General features: G+C 40.7%; 1 protein-coding gene across 1 annotated transcript; it reads left to right on the top strand.

Moving 5' to 3' along the window:
- Positions 1–8,046: 8,046 nt before the first annotated feature.
- Positions 8,047–25,948, top strand: LOC113124505 (chondroitin sulfate proteoglycan 4-like). The gene is made up of 22 exons (XM_026297438.1): positions 8,047–8,110; positions 11,219–11,382; positions 12,071–13,174; positions 13,329–13,739; positions 13,834–13,955; positions 14,384–14,492; positions 14,624–15,946; positions 16,539–16,631; positions 16,864–17,361; positions 17,669–17,821; positions 17,970–18,155; positions 18,308–18,490; positions 18,593–18,769; positions 19,102–19,300; positions 19,835–19,966; positions 21,662–21,834; positions 22,000–22,189; positions 22,294–22,465; positions 22,726–23,104; positions 23,261–23,413; positions 23,766–24,347; positions 24,706–25,948. Exons 1-22 carry the CDS (start codon positions 8,047–8,049, stop codon positions 25,834–25,836), a joined length of 7,698 nt encoding a protein of 2,565 aa, XP_026153223.1. The 3' UTR covers positions 25,837–25,948.
- Positions 25,949–26,543: the final 595 nt, after the last annotated feature.

Genomic DNA, 26,543 nt, shown 5'->3' with positions numbered 1-26,543 from the left:
CTGAAAACACAGATTTGTTATAAAGAATATTCATATCCATGTAGATGCAGCTTTGCTGTACACATGTAATATGTAAGTCTGCCTCTGGTTCACAAATAGTTCACTTCTCTCTCTGCTTACCTCCCTTCATCGCAATTATCCCTCCTCTCATGACCCTATTTACTGTCTAATTAAAGCTGTCGACCCATGAAACATAAATATTTGAAAGGAGTCAGTCAAACACATATTCATGTTTGTTTTTAAAGACACAGCGTAGGCACTCTTGCTTTTCTTTGAGCTCCCTATCTGTATGTGCCCACTCTGCTGCCTCCAAATCCTGCAAATAAAGCGTTAAAACCAATAATGCCGTGACGTGGGATGTGAGCTGCCCACACTCTTACTAAAAACAAAAGTAACGATACATCTGGGAGTGAGTGCAGTCTGTGAGTGTTTTGATTTACTTCTGTAATTTCACTGGAGCTGTGGTGGTTTTACTGTAAACCACTCCTACACTGTCTGCAGATGTGGCACTGAATGTGTAGTAGCAGGAGGGAATATGTGTGTTTGTGTGTGTGTGTGTTCAGCTACATGTCCAAACCAGAGTGGATACTTTCTAAGAAATACAGCTGATGAAATGAACCAACTTTATGTTTCACAGTAACTGATCACACTGTTTGCTGTTTACAGAGTAATTAGCAGTGACGTATATACAGATGTTCTAAGGCAATCGATATTTCTATATCAAGAATTGACTCAGGGATGCTCGGGCATGGCAGAACAATAAACACTTTTAAAAATCTTGACTTTTCTTCGCTCATTGAGAAACATGCACTAAGACAACTGGACACTTTTGCCATCTATTTTTTTATAGATGTGTTAATGACAGAGGCTTGAATCTGTGATTTCTGCTGACGTGCTGATTGTCCGAATACAGCTCTGCAATGTCGTCCTCCCTCAGGTTTCTCTCTCCGCTAAAACATTTTAGAATTAAGTTAGTAATTATTTTTTTAAAAAAGTATGATATTTTACCCTCATTAGGCTGGAAAATGACTGGCTCAACTGAATTGTTTATATTTTGAAAATAAACAATGAATGAAAAAAGCATAATTACCACAAATAATAAATATCCAGTACATCACTGGCAGGCTATATAACTATTCTTAAAATACAATTATAATGAAATTTCATATTTTCCTCATTTGTTTGTCTGAAAAGCAAAAGGCAAAAAGTTACTTAGAGCTGCATCTCCACACGGTTGCGTCTGAACTCGGTTGTTTAGTTTGTAAACAAAGCAATTACCAGATGTTTTTGTTTGTCACAGTATGGTGAAACCAAAGACAACTTTGATAAATAACAACACCTTGTTATTTTAGAGAGTAGAGCAGCTGCTCACATTCCTTTCATTCCTCTACATAATAACATCAATATAACATCTATATCCATCTCAGCGGTCATATGTAAACAGTCAACACCAGATGAGAGGAACGCAAAGGAATCTGAGGACATCCTGGACTTTCTATTCATACAGCAAGGATCAGTGAAAAACAGACTTGTTTTCACCCAGGAGTTGCATTGTTTCTCCATGTGTTGTTGTGCAGCTGATGAATACAGCGCCCGGCTGAACAGCGAGCAGCTGACCATGTTTATGCTTGACTATAGGTGCAGGTGCACAATCGAACCCCAGGGAAGGAAATGGAGGGCAGGGGTTTGAGTGTGACACAAACAGGAAGCCAGCTTTGTGTTTCCTCCTGCTTAGTGGTGCACACCAAAGGTTTATTCCAATCTTTGCCCTTGTACAGTTTTTTTTTTTTTTTAGACTTACATAAAACACAATATGCTTTGCCAGGAGCTTACATAACAGACTCTGTTGAAAGATATTAACTTATTTCATCATTTCAAAACCTTTTCTTTCACCGACTACTTTGTTTTAATCTTCATCCAGACATTTATTTGAACACAGACCAGAAATTAATGGGAGCTCGGGGCAAAATGCCAGGAAATGCCTTTGGGATTTTAAAAAAAAAGTGGTGGCAAAACAAGTCCCTTTCAACGTGTTTTCATTTCCTTTCTTGTCAAATTTAAGCCAGATGGAAAACATTAAGGAAGCAAATGCTGAAACAAAGAAATGGAATAAAACATTAATGGAGTCACAAATCTTTCTAGCAAAAAGCAAAAAGTTTATTTTGTACATTCGCTCTTTGGGCCGACACTGTATATAGGTCTTAGTGTACAGGGAGCAGGGTGTGTTTCCACTGGGTGTGTGTGTCTGAGGGATGTCCTACATGTTGTGGGAACAGGTCCTAGCCCTGGACAGGAAAGACATTAGGAACAAGAGTGCTTGGGGAGGGGGGACAGAGACAAACAGAGGGACAGGGCCTTAGGGGTGGGGGTGGGCTTCAGGAAAAGGAGGAAGCAAAAAGAGAACACCCTAAACTTTTCGTTCCTATGACAAAACCCCTCCCTCTTTGCCTTCCCCGCTCTCTTACTCCTCCTCCCCCAACAAGTGCGAAGTGGCCCTCCTCAACAATAAGTGCACTGCAGCGTGACACGGCAATAAATAGTGCGTCACTAACGAGTCATGGCAAACATTGCATGTCTGTGTTTGCACGTTGTCTACGTACTCTCGCCACTTTATCCTGTGAAGTCTGTTTTAGGACAGACATTCTGTTGTGTGCTTTACTCTAATTTATTTCTCAAACAGTTTGGGTGAGTTTACCAATTGAATCAGGCAGAAAATACATAATCTGGCTGTTATAGGAGCCATTGAAAGATTAAGACTGAACGAAATACGTTTCTCTTCATGGTAGAGTCCCAGCAGCTCTCACTAATTTCCACTCATGCAATCAGGCAGCAGCAGCCAGATACACTGCCCATTGAGAACAAGCAAAGTAAATGAATTGCTTAAGAAATCAGCAAACCAAAGCAATAACAGACCACCAATAATTTACTCAGCATTTGGTCACCCAAACAAAACTAACAACTATACAGGTAAAACGTTGTGATAAAGCTTGGTTTTCCTTTTGTAATGGAGGAAAGTCTTGACACAGTTGTTCTATGCAACACCTGTCTTGCAAAATTTTGAATGAATAATGAATGATCACATCACAGCTTGATACACAGTAAGTTTCACTTCAGTGTGGGAGTTTAGATAATGCAATAACTGATTCATATCCAATGCACTGAACAACTAGGCTGCAGTTCGATCTTCTGACCCCAAGACTCTCAATTGCTGCCTCGTAATTAGTTCAACTTCACAACTGGCTCTTTCACACATCACCCTGCCTGTGTTTGGTTTACAAAGTGAAGTGAGGGGTGGGGGGGGGGGGGGGTTAGTGTTAATGCATCTGTTTTAGGGAACACTGGTTGTTCCACAGGCATCAAATGATTATTTAAAATGTTTGAAAACTAACCAGCTGCAAAGTTTTGACTGCTGTTCACACAGTGTCCCGTGCACATCACTGATCACAATAAGAATCAATCAGAAAGCATCGTAAAGTCCAGCTTAGTGAGTGACATAATGAGCCGTATCTGCTTTGTTTTCCATAGTTTGACCTTGTGTTGTTGTGACTAAGACAGAAGCAGTGACTCAGATGATGTTTTGCTTAGAAGTCTGATGATGTTGAATTATCTGATAAGCTGCAGAGTCAAATGGCCTGGCAGTGAGTCAGGCCAGCAGCTGCCTGCGGACATTGTGTTCAGGGCCTGACCTTTGTCACAATGATGGAGAGGAAAAGCTGAAATGAGAGCAAAACAATCCTACTCTGGAAACGTGTAACAGAAGTGTATGTGTGTAGTGGAAACTAAACGTGCGACTTGTATGGACCTTTTGTGACTGTCCACACGAATGCGTTTGCATTTGTAGTGTGTGCAGTACATGTGCTTGCAAACTTGTTTCAGTGTGTTCAAAGTGTGAAATTGAAATATTTTATTTCAATTAAAGTAGATGTGGTTTCCTGTGTACTTTTATAGAAAAGGTTTTGGAACCACCACTGTTCTGTTTGTGTTTTTAGAGCTGAACCTGCAGGACACTGCAGACCTTGACATCCTGATTTGTGATCCAACTTTCTTACCGCTTTAGAAAAAAACAAAACAGTCAGGTTGCTTCCTTTTATCCCTCATAATCCTTCCTTCTTTGCACTTTCACTTCCCGTCAATCCTCATTGTGAGTGCCAGTCTTTGACTTTTCAAGCTGTTCACGTTTTATATAAGATAAGATAAGATACAACAAGCTAAGATTAGATAAGATACGACAATAGAAGATATGACAAGAGAAGATACAAGATAAGATTAGATAAGATACAACAAGATAAGATAAACCTTCTTAATCCCCAGATTCAAGTATATGTTGGTAATGAGCAGAGAAACATAAATGTAACTGTAAGAGGAGAGTTGGGACTTGATCCAGTGCATTGGATAATAAAGTTGTTCACTTTAAAGTCTACCCATTTATGTCAGAACTATTATTCTGCACCAGTGACCTGAGCACAGCCTCACAAACAGCATGGCTGTGGCCTCTACTAGTCTACGAATAATTTAACTCCATCTTTCCTTTCCTCTTGTTTTGCATTTCAGGACTTCTCTTTTAACAGAAGAACTAATTATAAAGTAGTTATGGCTCAAAGTGACTCATACCTCCATTAACCATCACTTTCCTGTCCATGTGGGCCCACACACACACACATGCATGCGTGCGCATGCGCACACACACGCACACACACACACAAAGGTGTCCCCAGGAAAAAGGTAGCAGCTGGTCCCAGCGTCATGTTGCATGTTTTAAGACAGAAATATCAAATATCTGAAAAGTTTCCCTAAACATTTGAGGCAGTGCCTCTGGAGACAGAAGAAAGTGCACTGACCGTGAATAGTCAGGTTTGTCTTACAACATAAGGTGACTTGTAGTTGCCAGAGATGGAAAGACTACACCTAATGACTGATGACTGATTACATGCTGGCCTCCCTCACACACAAACATATTGTTTTCACTCATCATGGGGACTTTACACTGACTTGCATTCATTACCTAAACATACCGGTTACTTGCTTAACACTAACCTTTACCCTAACCATACATCCCTCTAAGAAAATCTGTGATTTATATTTTGGGGACTTGCTCTTTATCACCATCAAGTCCCCAGAATGTGTAAAAAGATTTATGTCCCCACAACATGAGTAATACCTGCCTACAAACACACAAAAGCGCGCACTCACCCACAAGATTGAACGTCTTAAGCTGCTTTTGGTTGAGATTTGTTAAAAATGTCATGATATTTAAAGTAAATGATACAAATGTTCAAAGCGAAGCAGCCAACTAAATAACTGCTTTCTTATTATTCTTCATTTACTCATTTCCCCATCCTTCTTTCTGATTATCTATGGATGTTGATCCTCTAAGACTTTCTCCGACAGCTTCATTCTATAATTTACCCTGCATTGTTTTTCTCTGTCTGAAATTCCTTCCCTGCAGCTCTTTCTCTCTTATGCAACCAGCTCATAAATAGAAAATGGATGTGTCACTCAATTACTGTATTTATTCTGGAAATGGACTAAAGGCTCAGGCCAAGGTTTAAACCAGAGCCCACACAAGGTTTTGAGCCTTCTTCCATTAACTTCCATTTTTACTTTGGTTTCAAAATACAGTGACTCATTTATCTCAGCTGCACAGGTGGATAATGTGGTGGGCTTTCTGCTCTTTTTATAGTTTATTTAGCAACTTAAGAATCCTTAGATCGCATCAGTTCACATGAAAAGTGTGCACGTCTGAACAAATGTACAAACACATGAAGGATCCAAAGGTGATGAAGGAAGGAAGGAAGGGGTGAGGAAATAAAGGCAGATTGTAATCCCTTAATTTTTCCAAGAGAAAAGAAGTTTCGCCTTCTGTCATCTGTTCTTTACATTCAGCTGCATGATGTTTTTTAGCTGCCGCAGGAGTTAAATCTGTCCCAATCCTGCATATTCCTCCCGGTCTACACTGTTTGCCTTATCCTGAACCAGGTGGTTCCTGTTCTCTGCTTTGTTTCATTGCTGTGGAACCGAAAGCCACCGACACATTTCAGAGTCTATGAACTTTTAAATATTTGTGCACCTGTTTTCCTGTAAGCTGTATTTGGATGCAGCTATTCACTCTAATATATTTCTTTACTATGACATCCAGGCCGGTTTTGTAGTTTTGGCAAGCATTTTGTCAATCCTCCCCCTACAAATAGGTCCCTAATGCAGGAAATATATTACTGATCGTGAAACGTACAAACTGGAACTGAATATACAGTGAGCATTGTTTTGGGCTGTTGGGCTAGTTTAGCTTTAAGGTCTTTTCCAGCCTTAGAGACGAGATGGTAATCCTCTCAGCATGGGATCCAAGCTCATTAAAAACACACCACCACTCTTGTTAAGACAGGACCTGCTACCAGCTTAACCATGACCCATTTTTGGGTGTGACCTCTTCATTGGAGAAACCACACTGCAGAGTCTATTATTCAAAATCCTGGGAACTAACCCTAAACACAGTGCTCCCTCTCGTCTATGTGAGTGAGCCAAGCCAAATTTGAATCAGCAGCTGAATAAAAGCCCTCATGTGTTCTTTCATTTTAATGGACCGAATTCTCTCAACGTGTAGCTTTTTTGTGAGTATGAAGGTCATAAGGTGGTGTGGTTTGGGAGGCATCAGGATACAGACCAGGGAGTGTGTCCTGCACTTTGAACAATCACATCCCAACTTCCACTTTACCTCAATCAGCCAACAGCCATTTCCCTCCTTTAAGCATTCATTCCTTTTTAATTCCACTCTCTCCTCTGGTTTATCTGTTTTGAAAACTCACTTTCTCTTCTCATTATTCCTCTCTGCTTTTGTCTTCTTTGTTCTCTTCTATCCATCCATCGTCTACACTGTTTATTCCTGTCAAGGGTCAAGGAGGATGAAGCCAATTCTTCTATCCTGCTCTGCAAATAAATTTACTTGAATTCCCTCCAATTCATCTTAGTGGATTGTTTACTGGCATAGGAAAGAAAGTAACTAATTACAGACATCCTACATAAATCATTAAATGAACTGTACTTTCACTTTAGAAGCTATTTTTCAATGCAGTCACCATTAATATGAAGATGATGATGGCGCCCCCTGGTGGCAGTACACAAAAAGCTCACCTCTAACAGATTGGAAATGAATGGGCCAAAAGCAGGAAGTAGATTGTTTATATATGTTTCTTAGTAACACAAATTACAACAGAGGTGGATGCAATTTGTAGGTGTTTAGACATAAGCCAAAGATATAGGCTGTTAGAAGAACAGTCAGATGATCAGTTATTACAATTCATCATTCATGAAGCATGTTTGTCCATGACCTAAATGTAAGAAGGCTGTAATTACATTAATTAAACATTAAAGTCCTTCATGAAACATCACTTATGCTATGGGTCATAAAGTGAGGCCCAGAAGTGTCACTGTTTGTTCATATAGTAACCATTATAATATTCAGCCCAGCTCAAGAATCTCTTTAGTGATGGTGATGTAGTGACCTCTGGTGGTGACAAAGACACTTGACTAACAGTGACACACACACCCCCAAAAGCTGAGATATGATCTGACAAGACAATTTAAGTACCAGAAAATGTGTTGTATTACCACTAAAGACAGGTGAGCTGATGTTGCTAAGACAGAAATCGCAGAAACCTGGTTCTCATTGTCATTCAGCAGTGTAGAAATACTTCCACACTCAGTCTCATCTGTATCTTCAGCAGCCTTTCCACACAGAACTTTTGTTCTATCTCAATGTCTGTGTATGTGTTGTGACACCTCCCCCTTGTGTTCACATTCAGTACTGAGCACTACAACAGCCAGAGGACAATCAGAGGGTGGAGCCTGACCTCATAGCTCACAGGCACAGGTACATTTTTTCAAAAGCTGTAATCCAAAGCCAGCAAAGCAAGTAGAGGCTGTGAAAGTTGTCAGTCACGAAAACGGCATGCAGAACTTGTGCTGCACATTGAAAGCGATGGATGGCACATTTAAACAGCCACATGTTGCTCTTAACTAAATGCAAGTTATATTTTAAGGGTCTAACTGATGATGGGGAGTTCTGCGGCTGTTCTGTTTCTCCTCCTGCTGATTTCCAAAGGACATGTTTATGGAGGTAAGGTGCTGCAAGAGAGAGAAATAAATTATGTTTTCCCCTAACTAACCGGTAGAGAAGTCACTATTGATTTGATGTATTAAAGCTAGGTAGTACTGGCAACCCTTAAAAAAGTTTCCTCTGTAGAAGCACTCTACATATTGTTTTTAACATTATATATTATCTTTGAACATTAAACACATGCTGTGGTAACTGTCCTGAAGTAAATTCCATCCTCTTTTTCTATTCCCATGAAGGAAATTGACACAGGATATGTACATGTGTTAGCAATATCTTTGTTTGAACAACCTTTAAGTTAAAATGTGTTGTGACCATTGGCAGCTTATTGTTTAATCCAGTCTAAAATTGTCTGCAGGCAAAATAATATGCTGCTAAATACTGGATTATATCTTAAGTGATACTGGCAGATACTGATTTCATGCAGAGCAGACCTGATGTTACACTGCTGACCAAATACCCTTATAGACTGTTCAGACTTTGGCTTACAAGGTTTCCTCTGGTGGCAATCCTTGTTCCAAACAAGCACAACTTAATATATTCATACCATATATGAATTGCACATTGATCTTCCATACAAAACATTTCAGTGCATAGAGCAAAACCTCTGTAAGTTTATCTCCAAATGTAAAATCTGCTGTTCTAAATGCACACATACACCATGGGTTATTTATTACTCAACTTAGTTCTGAACAGCCACCCCAAACTCTGTATCATCTCTTTAAGTGGACAACTTTTCAGTCAGTAATTCTGATCAACTACGAATAATTTTCATTGAAATATTAACACCTCTTGAGGTGATAAATCTCTGCATGTTCAGGAAAAATATTTTGCCACCAGTAATGTCTCAGACAGTTGCAAGTCTATATACATATCAAGATGTACCTCTGTGACTGCGGAGGGATTACTAATAATCCATTGTTTGCTGTTATCTATACAGAGGGAGATTAGAGATAGATCGACACACATGGGTTGTACTGAGTAGTGGCTTATAGGCTTTATGGAGAGTGGCATGCTGGGCCAGCCTGCTGACCCTATACTTCTCTTCTCTTATAACAGATCATAAGAGTCTCAATAAGAAACTTTAGTCTTTGAGGGCAACCATTATACCAAATCATACCAATTGCTGGAATGACACTAAAACAAACAAATGTAGAAATTGATTATTTGTATATAATAAAAGATCTGTGTATTAACCAAGATTACTTATAGTAATGCTAATTACAAAAAAATGTCAAACATCTACAAGAAAAACAACATTGCAAGTCCTATTGCAGTGTTAAGTGGTTTTGGTCTTCCTGCAGGATGCTAACAGACTTTACTGTGATGTAACAAATTATTGGCTTTTATGTTTGTTTTTTTTTAACTAAGTCATTTTATGTCTTCTCTTACTATTGCCATTTGGCTCTTTTTGGTAGAATGGAAACATTTTCCATGTTTTGTTGCATCTGTTTTTTCATTTAAATGAGTTAAATACTTTGTTGGTTACAGTTCTGGTTTCAGTCAGGCTGCCAGTCCTTACTGCTGTACTGTTTGATTTTAGAGAGCTGTCCAATTTTTAGTGCCGCCAATCTCAAACCACATACATGTTACCCTGACCTCTATTCGCCATGCTACAGTTTCCACAAATGGACTGTCATTTAAAGTGCTCCAACATTCTGCTTTGTAGGTCAAATCAATTTAAATAAATACTGCTTTACTTTTTTTAAATTCACAGATGTGAATGGTGGGTACATTGACCTCATATCTAAGTTTACTGTAATCACATATAGATAAAATTATAAAATACTATAATGAAACTGTTTTGATCAATTGTAAATAACTTGTGCATGGCTCTAAAACATTTCAAATGAATAACTATAAATGTAGTAAATTGGTTCATGCATTTCTATCATGCTAGAGAGGCTGCCTTGTTGCAGGGATGGCAATGCGAGATGGGCCATCGATCAGTGCATCACTGGTCCAGAATGAAATATCTCAACCAATTTTAAATGTTCCAAATAACTTTAGTGCCACTAAAACACTGACAATTCAATATGCTAGTTATTTTTGGGCAGTTCTTGCCTTTATTTGATTGGGCAGTGGAGAAAGACAGGAGATTAGGGGAGAGAGCAAGGGAAGACATGCAGGTAATCTATGATGGCCTGCTTGGGGCCGGCGTCCCCTACGCATATGGACGGGCGCACTACCACTACACCACCCCCCATTATGCTTATTTTAAAATAAGATGACTATGGCAAACATTACACCTGGTGAACATCAGTATGTCATTGTGAGCATGTTAGCATGCTGATATTAGCCCAAACAGACATTCCTAAGTACAGTTTTATGAAGTAGCTAGTATGACTGTAGACCACTTTTAACATTTGCTAGAAAGTCTTTGAGGCTTCCACTGATATCTGGCATGAGGGTACAACCTCATGAATGCCTTCTCATTAATGAAACACCTTTTATGTATACTTAGAACATAGGTTCTCCACTTGAGTTGGTTGCATGTGTTGCTAATAATGTTTTAATTAATAAAGCTGTTTGTGTTTGGAGAGCAGCACAACCAATGTTTGTACAACTAAATGCCCAATTTGCGTCACCCTGTCTAATTAGCAGTGGAACATTTCAGGATGACCCAGTCCAGAATGCATTAGTTGTCATTAATTGACTTCAGACAGCTGGTATAAAGTGCAGAGTAGACACCACATTGACATACTAATGGAACATGCTGGAGGAATGGCTTTGGTCACCAAACGTTTGTTTCAATATTGATACTAAATGTAGTAATACCAATATTTTTTGACTCAGACAAGACTGGGAATGAAAATACATTTAAAAACTAATCATTTTTGCATTGCATTGAAAACAATTGCAGTGTGCCCACACAGTTTCATATCACTTTATACCAAAGCAGGAAATGAAATACTGTTACAAACGAAGTTAACACTACAGAACAACTAACAATGTACAACCTGTACAACAACTGCCTCAAATATTACAAAGTGTTGAATCAATACATATTAAGGTGTACAAATCAACACTTTTACTTAACCGTACTTTACTTAATACTTCATTTAAATCGTAAAGCTATTACTACTCATGTATCTCTTTTAATTTTTGCAGTGTCATTTTACGGTGATGGCTACATCCACCTGCGAACAGTGGAAGCATCCGTTCAGACACTGGTCAACATCCGATTTCGAACCTCTAGTGAGGCAGGGCTGCTGTTTTTGGCAACAGGTCGCAGAGATTTCTTGCTGCTGGAACTCATCTCTGGCTGCCTGCAGGTAGGCTATGGCACATGTTACTATAGGTTTGCAGCAAACGTGTCAAAAGTGACTGCCAGGAATTTATATGTGGACAGAATCGAGATGTGTATTTTATGGAACAGTTTATGAGATGAAATGTATCAACTTACATTTTTACCTTTTGGATTTTAGTTACAGTATGTGGCTAAGGACCAGTCACAGTAAAACATGTCTAGAGGTTCTCACATTGAAATGCCTCATACCTTCAAAACAAGGAAATACTGTAATCCTCCATGGGACATTTTAGCTCACATATATTGGTATTTACTATCCTGAGTAGTGCCAGAGAGAAGACTGAACACACACAGCCTGGTGTCAGATTGCTTGCAGAAGGGAAAAAAAATAAACCCTTTGGCACTGGCTTCATTTCAGAACAAGTTCCTTCATGACCAAGGTTAGGAGAGAAGACCACAATAGTTTAATGAAAACACCAAGTACATGGCAAGGAAACTGTTCATGAAAAAGTTTGGTGGTGTTTATCGTTTTGTGATAAATCTTAAACCTACAGTTAACAACTGTATTTTGTTATACAAATATGAAATGTTTTTCTTTTTCTTTTCTATTTATAAATTAAAATTTGTCTTTGGTAACAGAATTAAAACATATTCAAGGTTCTTGGTTAATATTTCTGATCCTTTCGCCATGTATTTCTATCCTTGCCTCTCAGGTACGTCTGGATTTGGGCTCAGGTGAGCGTTCTCTATGCTCAGAAAAGGGCATTAATCTTAATGACCTGGCATGGCACTCCGTTGAGCTGACCCATAATCACCATAATGTCACCATGACGGTGGACCGAAACTCTCACACCATCCTCCACATGCCAGGACCAGATGTTGAACTTAGTATTGAGGACGGGCTTTTTGTTGGTGGGGCAGCCAGGCTAAACCTTTCTCATATTCTAAACATTTCCCCTGGATTTAGAGGTTGTGTAGATGAAGTTGTGTTCAATGAACATAATTTGTTGTCTAGCTTAAGGCCATATTCTGGATACAAGACTGTCCATGAAGTATCTCTGGGCTGTAGTCCACAGTTTTCTGCAACAGCAGAAGATCCTGTCAGTTTTTTCAGCTCTAAAGCTTTTATCGCACTTCCAACCTGGGAAACAGCACAGGAAGGGATGTTTGAGTGTGAACTGCAACCATCTGCAAGAGAAGACGATGGCATGGTCTTATACAGCTCTCGCAACCAAAGTGGGTTTGTTGCAATAACAATCAGAGAAGGGCACTTGGTGGCAACAGTAGGAAGTGGAGAGGGGAGTAAAATTGAGCTGCGGTCTCTAACACATCTGCAGAGCAAGAACACATGGTGCCCCATCCAGCTGCAGTTGCTGCCTCACAGTGTCCAGCTGAAGGTAGACAAGGAATTAATCAAGGCTAACCTGAGTGCAGAGTTGCAGATTATCCAGCTTAAAGGGCCTCTTTATTTGGGAGGGCTCAATGAGCATGCTTGGGGAGAGGCAAGGCGGACTGGGTTGCTTTTGGCCTCATCTATAGGAGGCGGCTCCTTTAAGGGTTGCCTCAGAGAAATAAGGGTGAACACTCAAAGATCTGGCCTAGCTCAGGCCACTGTCACTAAGGACATAACTTTGGGTTGTAAGACTGGACAGGCTCCAGCATCTGTAACAACCATCAGGCAAACAGATCATTCTGAATTTGATGTTGCTACTACACAACCAATTAGCAACAATAAGAGGAACCCTAACTTTTTGCTGCTGAAAAAGCTGGAGGTAGCAGAGGGAGGCCGGGCACCATTGGAGCCCAAACACATCAAGGTAGGACTGATTGTTCCCTGCTTATGTTTCTTTTTTTTTGTTTTCACTATTAATTACAATAGCATTTGTTTCCAATGCATAAACATCAATAAAATAACTTATGTAGTTGACAGCACTGATGCATAAGTATGTTCTTGTTTGCACTTCTTCCCAGGTGAATTTGAATTTCCAAAAACTGGGCATCCATCCATCCCAGTTGATGTTCTGCATTGAGGAGCAGCCAGTCCATGGGCAGCTCAGATTGGATCTCAGTGCACACCTTGATGAGATGCTGGATGAGGGGCAGGAAAGGACTGTACCAATAGGGGCAGAGGAGAAGGACAGAACTTTCAGTATGCTCGATCTATGGCAAGGCCGGGTGATGTATGTTCACAGTGGGTCAGAGGACCAGAATGACTTCTTCATGTTTTCAGTCTTCGCCAGTAATAAGAAGGATCTTCCAGTGTTTCTTAAGGGAAACCGGCTACACCGGTTTGATATCAGCATCAGTCCTGTTAATGATGCCCCTGTGCTAAGCTTGCCTGAGGGAAACCTTTTCACTCTTCTGGAGAATTCCAAACAACGGGTAGGCAAAGTAGAACACCACGTCGACATATATTTGTCTTTCTGAAAATTAAGTATAAGAAATTCTAAATTTATACCTCCAACAACATTCCCAGCTGACAACAAATATGCTGAGAGTGTCAGACCCTGACAGCAGTCCTGCAGAACTGGTGTTCAGCTCACTTGGAAACCTCAACACTGAGGCTGGACACCTTGAGCATCAGGATTACCCTGGCAAGTAGGTGTTATGGTTTGTGAGGTTGTACAGTAATTCACGAATTTTCTTAGAACAAGTCATTAAGATGGCTTGGTCTGGAAAACAAAAGATGGCTGAAAAAGTTTTGACAGATCAAAGACTCATTGAAGCCAAAATTTATCATTTTTTCTTGTAGCTAAATATACTAATGTTATTCATTTCTTTATATAAGAGTAGTACGATTGGAAAACAACCTTTCCTATTACTGCTCAAGAGATTTGGACATCAAGAGTGACCAATGTGTATTATCACTAATGCGTTTTTCCAAAACTGGAACACAAGGTAGCAAACTGTATGATTACTTTGATGTTCTGTAGTCAACCCTGGCCTCTAGTGTCTTTTTACAGTATTAAATCAACCAGAGTAGGAAAGCGACTGTATAAGTAAACTGGGTTGCATATTTCCTCCAGGGCCATTAACTTGTTCTCCTTGCATGATTTGGATGAGGGTAAAATCAGCTTTGTCCACACTGGGGTCTCCACCTCCAGACTGGCTCTCAGGGTTAGCGATGGCCAAAAGGTAAGCTTCTCCATTTAATCTCATCCCCTCATTCTCTCCGTGTCTCCTCTTTCATCCTCTCCAGTTTCCCGTCCTTTTGTCTCCTTTTATCTTGACCACCAGTGATTACTTGTTCCCTCTCTCTTCCACAGTTGAGCAACACAGTAGTTTTGAGGATTATGGCAGTGCCACTCAAACACAAACTAGCAAATAATACCGGACTGGAGGTGAACCAAGGTGAGGCTTCCGTGATCACCACCAGTCACCTTGCAGTACAACTTAATGTAGCTGATCACGCAGTGGAAATCCGCTATGAAGTCATAGAGTTGCCACAATATGGTGAGCTCCAGCGGTTGCACTCAAGTGGTGAGTGGAAACCAACAACTTCCTTCTCACAGAAACATCTACAAAAAGATCGGATTCGATACCTGAGCACTTACTATGGCCTTCAGACTCAGAACGTCACTGATCAGCTCAAATGTAAAATTACCATTGGCTCCTTTGCAACTGAGGAGGTTGTTTTCCTCATCACGGTACACTGGCTCCACTTCAAGATCACACGCAGCAAGATGGAGCTCAATGGTGTTCAAATGGCTGTCATCACTCCCGAGCACCTCCATGTGATTTCTAAGGGTGCTAAACTCAGTGAAAGTAATCTTTACTTCAGGCTCCTAACATTACCAAAGAAGGGTCGGCTATTCTTCAACAACAAAGCTCTACAAAATAATGCATCGTTCAGTCAGAAGAATATCACAGATGCCTTGGTGAAGTACGAGTTGGTCAATGGGATGCATGATGACACGAGAGACACATTTAGCTTTCAGGTGTTTTCGACACATGCCAGCTCAACAAGCTATGACTTCAGAATTAACATCAAAACTGAGTCATCAGTCATCACCATTGTAAACAAAGGCCTTGCAATTCTGGAAGGAGGGAGTAAAGTCATCACTAAAGACATCCTTTTCACTCACACATCAAGTAACCATGAGGTCCAGTACAGCATTACAGTGAGCCCCAGGCATGGGCAGATAAGAAGGATTAATCTCTCCAACTCAACTTTCATTAATGACAACATTGTAACTTTCAGAAACAGGGATATCATGGAGGAGAGAATAATGTATGTTCATGATGACAGTGAGACCAAGCAGGATTCTTTTACATTTCAAATCATGGTGTATAAACCACCTAAACACAACAAAAAGAAGGATAAAAACATATCCGAGCACACCTTTAATATCTCTGTACAACTCGTCAATGATCGGAGACCTGTCAGGGTTGTTGATAAAGTTTTCCATGTGGCTCGCAATGGCCAGAGGTTGGTGACTTTGAATGACCTTTGTTTCCGGGATGATGACTCAGACTTTGAGGACAGTTGGTTAGTGTACACACGGAGAGGGATTCCCATGGGCGAACTGGTGCTGGCTGATGATCCTAATCACAAGCTGTATGAGTTCACACAGCGGGACCTCGAGCAGGTTAGTACAACTTATGTCAAACCGACAGTTATAATGCAGGTCCCCAGTTTCAGTTTTGAAAAGGTATAAAGAGAGAAGATCCGAAGAAATGGCAAGCATTTTGTTTGAAGCATACTTACACCTTAAACAACAAATACTGTGCCTTTGACATCTAGACTGTGGGAGATTTAAAATCCTTATATAGAGGAAAATTAAGTGAAATACAACAGATGTCGTTGAAGGCGTTTTTTTATGTTTGCATTTACTATATCTCAACTAAAAAGATTTCTACTTTAATTAAAATGTTCTCCACTTATGACATGAATTTGCCATGAGGCATTAAAATCAAATCACAACACAGAAAACAACGATTTTCTACACATACAACATTGTTTAGACATAAAAAGGGATTACATACAGTAATATGTATTGTATTTCACTGTATTTCCTTATTTGATTTGTTTTAAGGCACTTTGAATCTTCTATATCAGATACTTTTAGATGTGTAATATATGTGTAAACTAATACTAGTATTAGTCATTTTTTAAAGCATGCTGCATTCTGATGTGTTTTCCCCACTTATTTGACTAACCTCTTCCTTCTCTCCGCTCAGAAAAAGGTGTTGTTTGTCCACAAAGGAGTGAGTTTCGGTCGTTTTGTGCTTTTTGTATCTGATGGGAAACATTATGTTTCCACACTGCTGGAGGTGATTATGTACTTTACATACTACATACATATTATGTATATGTTTTTATACCTGATGTATTTTATAGTGTTATTCTTTTATTCACATTTTTCTTGAAAACTAAGCATTGCTGTAAATGCCAGCGTTCTGCAAGGGGCTAATTGTCAATCGTTAATATAAAAATAGTACAGACAGCTTGTTACATTACAGTAAATGGCTGCTGCTGTAATTATATTCTTTCTTTGTGTAACAGGTGATGGCCCATGATCCTTACCTTAACGTGGAAAACAACACAGGCCTCGTGGTACAACGAGGTGGGATCACGACACTGACCTCTGCTAACCTCAGTGTCTCCAGCAACCTCGACATCCGAGACCCAGAGGAAGTGAAGTTTGAGGTCTTCATTACACCTAAGCACGGTGTACTCTGCTTTAATGATGGAGATCGTGCCACTGTAACAGAAACAGATGCAATTTCAATATTCAGCCAGCAGGATTTGGTGGCAGGCCGCTTGGTGTATCACCATGATGGCAGTCATGAATTGTCAGATGGGTTCAATGTGACAGCAAGAGCAAAGGAGAAGAGCACAGAGAGTCAACTGGACAAGGGGAGGAGGGCGGTGCATCTGGACATTGGGGTGTCTATTAAAATCTTCTTAGAGAGTCATCAGAGGCCACCTACGGTCATAAGCAACCATCCAGTGGTTGTGGCTGAGGGACAAAATGTTTCCATAGGGAGGGAACACTTAGAGGTAAGTCAACAATTACAAAACTGTAAACTGTAACTCATTACTTAACAGACTGTGAGATATCTAGACTTTCAAAACTTACATTGCAGTCTTTCTCGCTCATAAAATACTCATATCTGTGACTACCCAGTGTTTTAAAGTTAATTTTTTATCTTTGATCATATTGTAGCTAGTTTGTAGATATTTATATATGTATCAGTTCTCAATTTAACAGATATTGCATTATCTTGAAGGTTAATAATGAGAATTGTATTAATAAACTTGGCACATTACCATTATATTTGCAAATATGTACTTATATTTTCATTAGGTGGTCCATGAGGACAGTCAGCCGACAGACATAGTTTTTACTGTCCAAAGTCCTCCCAGCCTGGGCCTTCTTCAGAGGTTCTTTCCCGTCGACAAGCACCGAAACAATAGTGGAGAAAATCAACTCATATATCAATCACAGCCAACTTTAAAGGTATCTGTGGGTTTACCTGAGTATTTTTGCTAAAACAGTTGCTATACATGCTGATGGTGGAAACTGGCTTAATGAGAGCTGAGGTTATTGACTCTAAACTCAAATAGCCCTGTAGGCTCTGGTTTATTTGCTCTGTTTCTCTCCATAGGGCACCAGAGAACAGCAATTAACCTCCTTTACTCAAAAGGACCTTAACCAGGGAGTAATCATTTATCATCAGCAGATTACAGGAAGCACCAACGACTCTGTTCTGTTGGAGGCAACCAATGGGGTCACAAAGGTCGGCCCTATCAGACTGGAGATTGATATTGTTCCTCTCCTGCTCCCTCTACAGGTACAGTATATATATATATAGATGTTAGATGAACCTCAGAAAAAGAAAGAATTACATGAGAAAGGATGAAAGGATTATGTAGAATAGGCATCGACTTTAGTCGAGTTACCAAGACCAACCAACGAATTACATTCTTCCATTTCTTCATGTAGGTATCTAATTTAACGCTCGATGAGGGGTCATCCATGCCCCTGACCTCTGACATCATTAAGGTCACCAGTCACCATTTCTCAGGCATGAACTTCCTGTACCAAGTCACCATTCCACCACGGCACGGACATTTGGAGCACAGTCGAATCCCAGGAATGCCGATCACTGCTTTCACACATACTGAGGTTTGATGGATCACACACACACATCTAAACCACACATGATGATATATGGCACGGTGGAAAACAATCAACCAATTTTCTATATGGCAAACAATTTGTTTCCAGGTGGAACGTGAGTACATATCCTATATCCACGATGGCAGTGACACACAGAGAGACAACTTCACCATTGTGGCCAATCAGACAGAAATCACAAAGCACAGTCTGCCCTGCACTTTTCACATCAACATCACTCCAGTCAATGATGAGACTCCTGTTGTTACAACCAACCAGGGTTTAAAGGTGGGCACTGGTGATATAGTAGGACACATAGGAAGTAGGAATGATAATTATTTTCAAAAACAAATGAATCAGTCTGACTGCATCACCTTTTCTGGGTGAAGACAGACTTTTGTCTTTATTTTAAAAGTCAGAACGTATCAGATTCAGCATAAATATGCCATATATGACATTTACAGTACATTTCTGTTTGTGTACAGATTAAACAAACAAAATATAATGTGTGAATTATTACACCTTAGAGATGGTGGTAAGCTTGTGGGTTACAGTAGCTTGATCTGCACTTCTAACAGTATTCTTGTCCTTTCTTTCCATCTTCCCTCTTGTTTCCTCAGGTGTGGGTGGGTTCAGTGACAGAAATAACCACAGATGATCTTAGTGCAGAGGACTCTGACACGCCACCTGAAGGACTTGAGTTCATTGTCACTCCACCCAGTAATGGCCACCTGGTTCTGAAGAGCGCCCCCTCCAGACACATCCTGAACTTCACCCAGAGTCACATACAAAGTGGACAACTGGTGTTTGTGCACAGTGGTGAGCAAACCAGAAATAGGTCAGATTAGATGAAGGAGCAAGCCGTGTGTTAGAGAAATTAAAATGTTTACCCTCAAGTGACCTAATCCACCTTACTTTAGTATAACTGACACATCTTCTGAATAGGGCCTATTGTGTATTGTGGAAATATAATTTTTGCTCTCAGTGAGAACAGTTTGCACCAACCTTCACTATTTGATAAGGGCCCAGATGTCTTTCTGTGGGAAATCACCTCTCTTTTTGTGTTACCATGAAAACTGATGTGTTGGGCTGCAAGCAGCCAATGACCCTCATGCTGTACCAAGGTGCTGTGTGACTGTTACTCCTTGCAAGTAAAACTTCTATATAATCTTACCGAAGTTCGTCCTCTGAGTCTATTGGTTAAAAAGAATTTACCTAACATCGTGCTTTTTAGCATTTTTGTCACTTTTTTTTATTTTTCTGAATCTCTGGTGTAAAAGATGCATCTAAAGTAAAAAAGAACAGATGAATGAAAAGAATGACTCACTCTTTGCTGGCCATCCTCATGTGTAGGTGCACTATCTGGTGGATTTCACTTCCAGGTGAACGATGGTATCAACTTTTCCCCTCGTCAGATCTTCAGCACAACCGCCCGCTCCCTGGTCCTCTCCCTGCAGAGAAACCATCCTCTTAAGGTCTACCCAGGTACAACAACTCACTCAGCTACAACAGAACACTGCAGGCATGGAAAATGTCTAGAAACAAGGACACTGTGTATTTTTCTGTCACTTCTTTATCTGGAAGTCTTCCAGGGTCATGAGAATATTTAGTGAACAAAGTGTATAGTTTGTTGCTTAACCAAACGGTTAATTATTTATCAACTGAAACCTAAAGTAGAAAGCTTTCCGAATATAGTGCAATTATATAAGAATGGCACTGGGTGGCATTACTAGTCTGAGCGTTAGGTAACTCCATTGTGTTTCCACTATAAACTGATTACAGCACCTTTGTGCCAAGTCAGAGCCAGACTCATTGTGCTGCTTTATGTAAGAATAAAGCAGCTAACAAACTTATCAGTAGTTTTTCTAGTCAAGGTCAATAAGTGAAGGCAATATTTTGATAACCAGGAGCACAACACATATAGGACTTGTGATAAAGATGTGAAAATAAAATGACTACGGACAAGTCATAATTTTGTATAGGACAATCAAATCAAATTTATTAATGCAGTTAAAGTATGTCAGATATGTTATTTGTTTCTTTCTGATGAAGACTCCTGTAGACCAAGATGTCATGTTTTTGTCTAGTTATGGATCATAAGTCACAGGTGGGATCAATGTCCTCAGAAAAAGTAACATTTGGTGGAACACAGACTTATTTATTATGAGTAAAATTTATAGTAGTATTGCCCTTCTGCCATTTGTGCATACCAGTTTAAACTGAGATATGTGGATTATAAAAATCATACTGCTTTCTCCCAAGAGGACTAGCTACATAGTGTGTAGTCCTGAATTCCATGAATAAAGTAACTATCTATCTATCTGTCTGATGCATAACATGCACAATACCATACGATATTGCTAAGGTTTTGCTATTTGTTTTTACAAAAACACACAACTCAAGAAGTCCAAGTCTTACTTAGATGTTAGCTACTTACCTGACCTCTAATTTAAACAATGAACAAAGATTTAGTGGGATTGTACCTTTATAGAGCTTATATGGGGAAAACTGCTAACTAGCTTAGCTTTAACGTGACTTTTCGTTTTGCAATAGTGTGGGTTAATGCTGAATGATTGATTTAAATTGCTAACGAATCAACACAGCAAATACTCACCGAGTGCAACAGCGTTAAACTACGGTGGGTTACAAAGATAAAAGGTCTAATAGCAGCCAAACATACCTGACATTAGCCACAGCTCAGCGGTGACATTGACGGAATGCTAACGCTAACTTTGCTAACGTTAGCTTAATTGTGGTGCGTTACTTGAAGGTCGTAAAAACCTAAACTTTATACCTGAAGAAATGTTCAGTGCTTTAGTAGTCCATGGAAACTATTCATTTTGTGTCAAAAACATATAGAGTGAAGCCTAGACAATGCGAGTCGAAAGTCTCTTTATGCCAGTGCTCTGTGGTTGAAGCATCTCACACAATTGCCCCAAGTTAAAAACAGTTACAGCTCAAAAGAGTTATTTGTTTCTGACTGGCCAGGTCTGGAAAATCATTCCTGGAGGGCGACATACTTCACCATAAACACACTTATTTGGCTATGCACCCATTAATTTCAGTTATGCTGCATTCATGTTTTGCAGTAGTTTGGAGGTATGTAGATATCTACAGATACCAGGGTCCAGTTCTTGTGAGCTTATCCTCTCTCTGACCATGTCTTTGTTCCCCCTCAAGGCTCTGTGACACCCATCTCTGCACAGGAGCTTCAGGTCATATCCAACCTTAATGACATCAGAAGAAACCACTCAGTGGTGTTTGCAGTGACTGTTCATCCTAAGCTTGGCCGTCTGGTCCAACGAATGCCAGACAACTCTACAGGACACATTTCCATGTTTACACAAAGCATGGTATGAGGCACATGCTGCAGTAGGCCTATATCATGTCCATATGCACAGCATCCGTTACAATATGGACATTTAGAATAATATTTACACCATTGGCAAATTGTTTTTGTTTTCTTCTCCAATAAAATGAGTCACCATCTGATTGTTTTTAATCTCACTTTCTCTCAGGTGAATGATGGAGTTATCCTGTATGATCAGAACAAGCCAGAGTCAGTGGGGTGGTCTGCTACAGACTCTTTCGCTTTCACCGTGTCCTGTCCTCCTGCTTCCCTTCCTCCACACACCTTCACTATCCTAATCTCCTACCAGGCCAATGACCATCACTCTCAACACAAGACCAGACTACTGAACAACGCAGGTGCTGTTGACTCAGAATCTCAGTATTCTTACGTGTGAGAACAGCAGTAGCAGAGGAATGTAGGTTTTATAGGAACAAACACGCTGTGTGTTTATGTCATTCAGGTGCTGTGGTGGCAGAGGGAGGCAGGGTGACGATTGACAAGTCCAAACTTGATGCCTCCAATCTCCTGGAGAAGGTTCCACAGCTCCACCGGAAGGACCACCACATCCTTTACCGTGTGATTTCTCTGCCGTGTCACGGGACTCTGTCTATACAAGAGGACGATCTCACCAGGTGCTAGGCCCCTTTCCTGTTGTCTCAACACTATAATCAAAAGGGTCACAGCAAATCTACACACACAAAAAAAGTTACTTAGCCTATGTATCATCTGCTTTTTTAATTATCATTGTTACAAGCAATAATATTTTGTATTTTCATGTATTTAAATTTACTTCTTGGGTCATGTTTTATTTGTTTTGCTGTTTTATGCTTCAAAGACATCCTTGTAGATATGAAGCAAATATTACATATGGCTTATGATTATCTTTCCTCAGAAAGGAAGCGGATTTCTCCCAGAACACACTGAACAAGTTTGGCGTCACATACGTCCATGATGACTCAGAGACAAAGAGTGACAGCTTCACTTTCCAGGCCTGGGTGGCTCCTTTGGATCCCTCCTCTTCCTCCTCATCTTTCGCACCTATTTTTTCCTCTGATTCCTCCTCCTTCTCTCCTCTCTATTCAGCCTCATCTTACTCTTTTTCATCAGACATGGTTTCTCGTCACCTCATGAAAGACGGCCTGGAGGTGATGGAGGAGTTCAACATCACAGTGACACCAGTCAATGACCAGCCACCACTCATCAGAAGCAGAGCCCCGAGTATGAAGGTTGTAGTTGGAGAGAGAGTCATACTTGGACCAGACAGTCTGCAGGTGAGCCAGTGTTTAGGGATCAGGTGAAGGTCTGCTACTCACTAACTCTGACAATTTCTTGTTCTGCGTTCCATTAAATTAGTAACAGCAAAATTTGAAAATTAATATTAATTTTGGGTGAAAGTATTTTTACAATCCTTTAATCTACATGTTCAGGTTGAGGATCATGACACTCCTCCAGAGGAGCTGCACTACCTTGTGATCAGAAAGCCCAACAATGGCTACCTCACACTGGGGGAGAGACCGGAGCCAGTAACATCCTTCACCCAGTATGATGTCAACCATGGCCGACTGCACTTTATACAACAGGTGAAGACCTTGCTCCATATATTGCATTTTATAGCATCTTCTTACTCTGATGACAATGACTGAATGACAGAAATGTTTAACATAACATTTAACATAACATGGATGGGATTTAAAATCTACTTTTTGTTTCCTCCCTGTATTATTGCCCACATACATCAAAGCTAGACACTAGTTTTGACATTGAGGTTGCCATCGATTTCTGTCCATTTCAGTTTGATGTGGAAATGAACTTTCAGGGATTTAAAACCTGCCTGAGATATGTATATATTCTGATATTCATCACCATGTCCTATTTCTGTCAAATTGACTGTAGTTGTGTGCTGTTTCTTTTATCTTTCTTCTCATGCATCAGGGTGAGGCCACAACAGGAGTTTTGTACTTTAATGTAACTGATGGCCATCACCGTCCACTCTACAAACTGTTTAGTTTGGAGGTGATCAAACCCTCTGTATCCATGGTGAACAATACTGGGCTTTCATTGGTTCAAGGCAGGACTGCTGTGGTCCTGACAACCAGCCAGCTGGCAGCTCAAACCAATGGTCGCAGTCAGGCCAACATCACCTACACAGTCACCACACACCCTCACCATGGACGCATCGCTATTAACGACCAGGAGGTTACATGGTTCTGTCATGAGGACCTGCAGTTCGGCCGGGTTGTCTATCACATGACTGATCTCAGCGAATCAGAGGACAGTTTCCAAATCTCAGCGTCTGCTTCCTCACCAAGTGTTGACTTTGGAAATATAACAGCACAAACAGTGAAGGTGACTGTGCAGCCTCTGATCTACCTGAGGGAGCCAGTCAGAGTACCCAGCGGTATTGCTGTGAAACTGGGGAAAGCCATGATCGATGCTTCTGAGCTGGCAAGAATCAGCCGAGCCAACCCGGTGTTTGAGGTTCTGTCTCCGCCAAAACATGGAAAACTAGTCAAGGTAAACCTGTTGTAATCTTTTGATAAGATTTGAGTATTTATGTTGTTTTTATATGGTTTTACTTATGAGGCCTTGCTGTTTGCCAGGCCTGTCCTACATTACTTTCAGTGCCAGGTATTTCAGTACCTGGCAGAAAATCCAGGTTTCACAACTCTCTCTAGTTGATAGTTTCAACTCTGTTGCAGCTCTAACATGACCAAAAACACTGATGGGTGTGGAGGTATCAGAAGTGTGCTTTGTAACCGACCATAACCACGCCCACTAGTGACGCCATAATGTGCTAACACATTAGTTAGTACACTAACTTCAGTTCACTCTCCTCCACTGTGTGTCAATGCGTGTGTGTGCCTGTATGCAGATGACCTATGACCCCAACCAACCATCAGAGGTCCTGAAGTCATTTACATTCAGAGATGTGGTTCAAGGACGAGTTGCCATCAAAGAAACTCTCAGTGACAGCAACAGCCATGATAACAAATCAACCCTCACAACAGCTCAAGGTCACACCCCTGCAAGACCTCTCAATGATTCTTTCATCTTCCTGCTGAAGGCTGGAAATGTCCAACCAGCAAAGGGTGAGCTTCACTTCACCATCTTACCACACCACCAGATGAATCATGGTCCAGGTGGTTCAAATAAAGCAGACGGTGGCAGCCATCAACACACTACAGCTCGTCTGCCTGCACATAATAGGACTACTGCTGGAGGAGGTAGAGGAGAGGTAAGAGTGGGATCCACAACACAGAGTCAGTTTGGTACGAGTTTACACCCTCATATTTTGTCCCAAAAGAACCACAACAGGACACAACACAAGCTGAGGCATCACAACCACTGGGGGAACCACACACGTAGTGGGAGTCATGCAGGAAGATCCGGGACTGGTGCAGAGGGAGCTGGTGGGGGGGACAGCCACACACCACAACTCCACACTCCATTAGTCCCGATTAAACACGATCTGGTGAGCCCTCCTGACATCCACCCAGTTCATGTTGAGGTCCTCCCTCAGCCTGCCTCCGACCCCCTCCTCATTATCCTACCACTGCTGGCCTGTTTGCTCCTCATCGTTATTCTCGTGGTTTTGATTCTGGTCTTTCGCCATCGCAAGGAGAAACAGGCCCGGCTGCAGCTCATCCAGGAGCTCGCTGCACTACCATTACCCCCTGAGGGCAGCCCTTACCTTGGCCGGCCAGAGCGGAGCCTGGCTATGCCCTCTGTGGTGGTCACCCCACTTGGACCTGCAAGCTGTCCTACCTCACCAAGGGTACCCCTAAGTCCCAGAAGAAGAAGTCTGGCCCCTGGGATAACCTTCTGGGGGCCATTTGAAGCTGAAATGACAGATGGGGATGGAAATACTAGAGGTGATAAGAGCCATGAAATAGGTAACGTAACTTGTGGTAATAGACTACCAGCTATCACTACAGGATTTAAGACCCCTGTAGGATCTAGGTCCCCTACTCCAACTCTTAAAAACAACCAGTACTGGGTTTAATGAATTTAATCTGTCAAAAAACTGTGCCTTAGAAGTGCAATTTGCTGCGAAGGTTATAAATGTCCACTCCTGGGATTATCTAAGGCACTTCTGACCCGCTATGGAATCTGAAAAAAAAAACAAAAACAGGACAAAATATTAACAATTGTTGAAGAAATTGTTCTATTTTTTGTATCATGGGCATCATATTGAAGTCACTTTACTGAGCAGACTTGAACACTTCTTTGTTGTAGTAACAATATACGGACAAGACTATTGTGCGAGCTCCCTTTCAAAGTAAGGAATTCATTATTACTGCTTACATAGTTTGTCATGGTCTTTTCATGGTCCTATTTATGCACAAATGGACTGCAGTGGTGTGACATTAGTGTGACTACTAATGGTTCCTTTATGCAAAGATACAAAAAAAATGGTGTGAGTGATTACTCAAAACTGGTTTCAACTCATATAGTTATACTTTCAATACAGTATTATACTTTTTGGAACTCTTGCTGAACAAGCAAGTGAAACAGAGACTAAGGCTTAGTACATTTTCTGTAACCTGTCAGATTTAATGTAGCTGAATACTGGGATAGTTTTAATGTGACACTGTTGTTTGTCACCTTTCACCTACTGTCTTGTATCAGGCTCGGTGTGTCACTTCAGTAAACCTTGTATGTCAGCAGGTAGATGTAGCGTTGGGACATACAGCTTTCAAGTCCATGCAT

The sequence above is a fragment of the Mastacembelus armatus genome, chromosome 12 (assembly GCF_900324485.2).
Source record: "Mastacembelus armatus chromosome 12, fMasArm1.2, whole genome shotgun sequence".
Lineage (NCBI taxonomy): Eukaryota > Metazoa > Chordata > Actinopteri > Synbranchiformes > Mastacembelidae > Mastacembelus > Mastacembelus armatus.
This window is presented reverse-complemented; position numbering and strand designations above follow the sequence as displayed.

Bases quoted from the DNA above. Each gene is read 5' to 3' on its own strand.
- LOC113124505 (XM_026297438.1), top strand. From the start codon at position 8,047: ATGGGGAGTTCTGCGGCTGTTCTGTTTCTCCTCCTGCTGATTTCCAAA. The intron at 13,956-14,383 runs GTAGGTGTTATG...TATTTCCTCCAG, and splicing joins CATCAGGATTACCCTGGCAA to GGCCATTAACTTGTTCTCCT. The intron at 19,967-21,661 runs GTACAACAACTC...TTCCCCCTCAAG, and splicing joins TCCTCTTAAGGTCTACCCAG to GCTCTGTGACACCCATCTCT.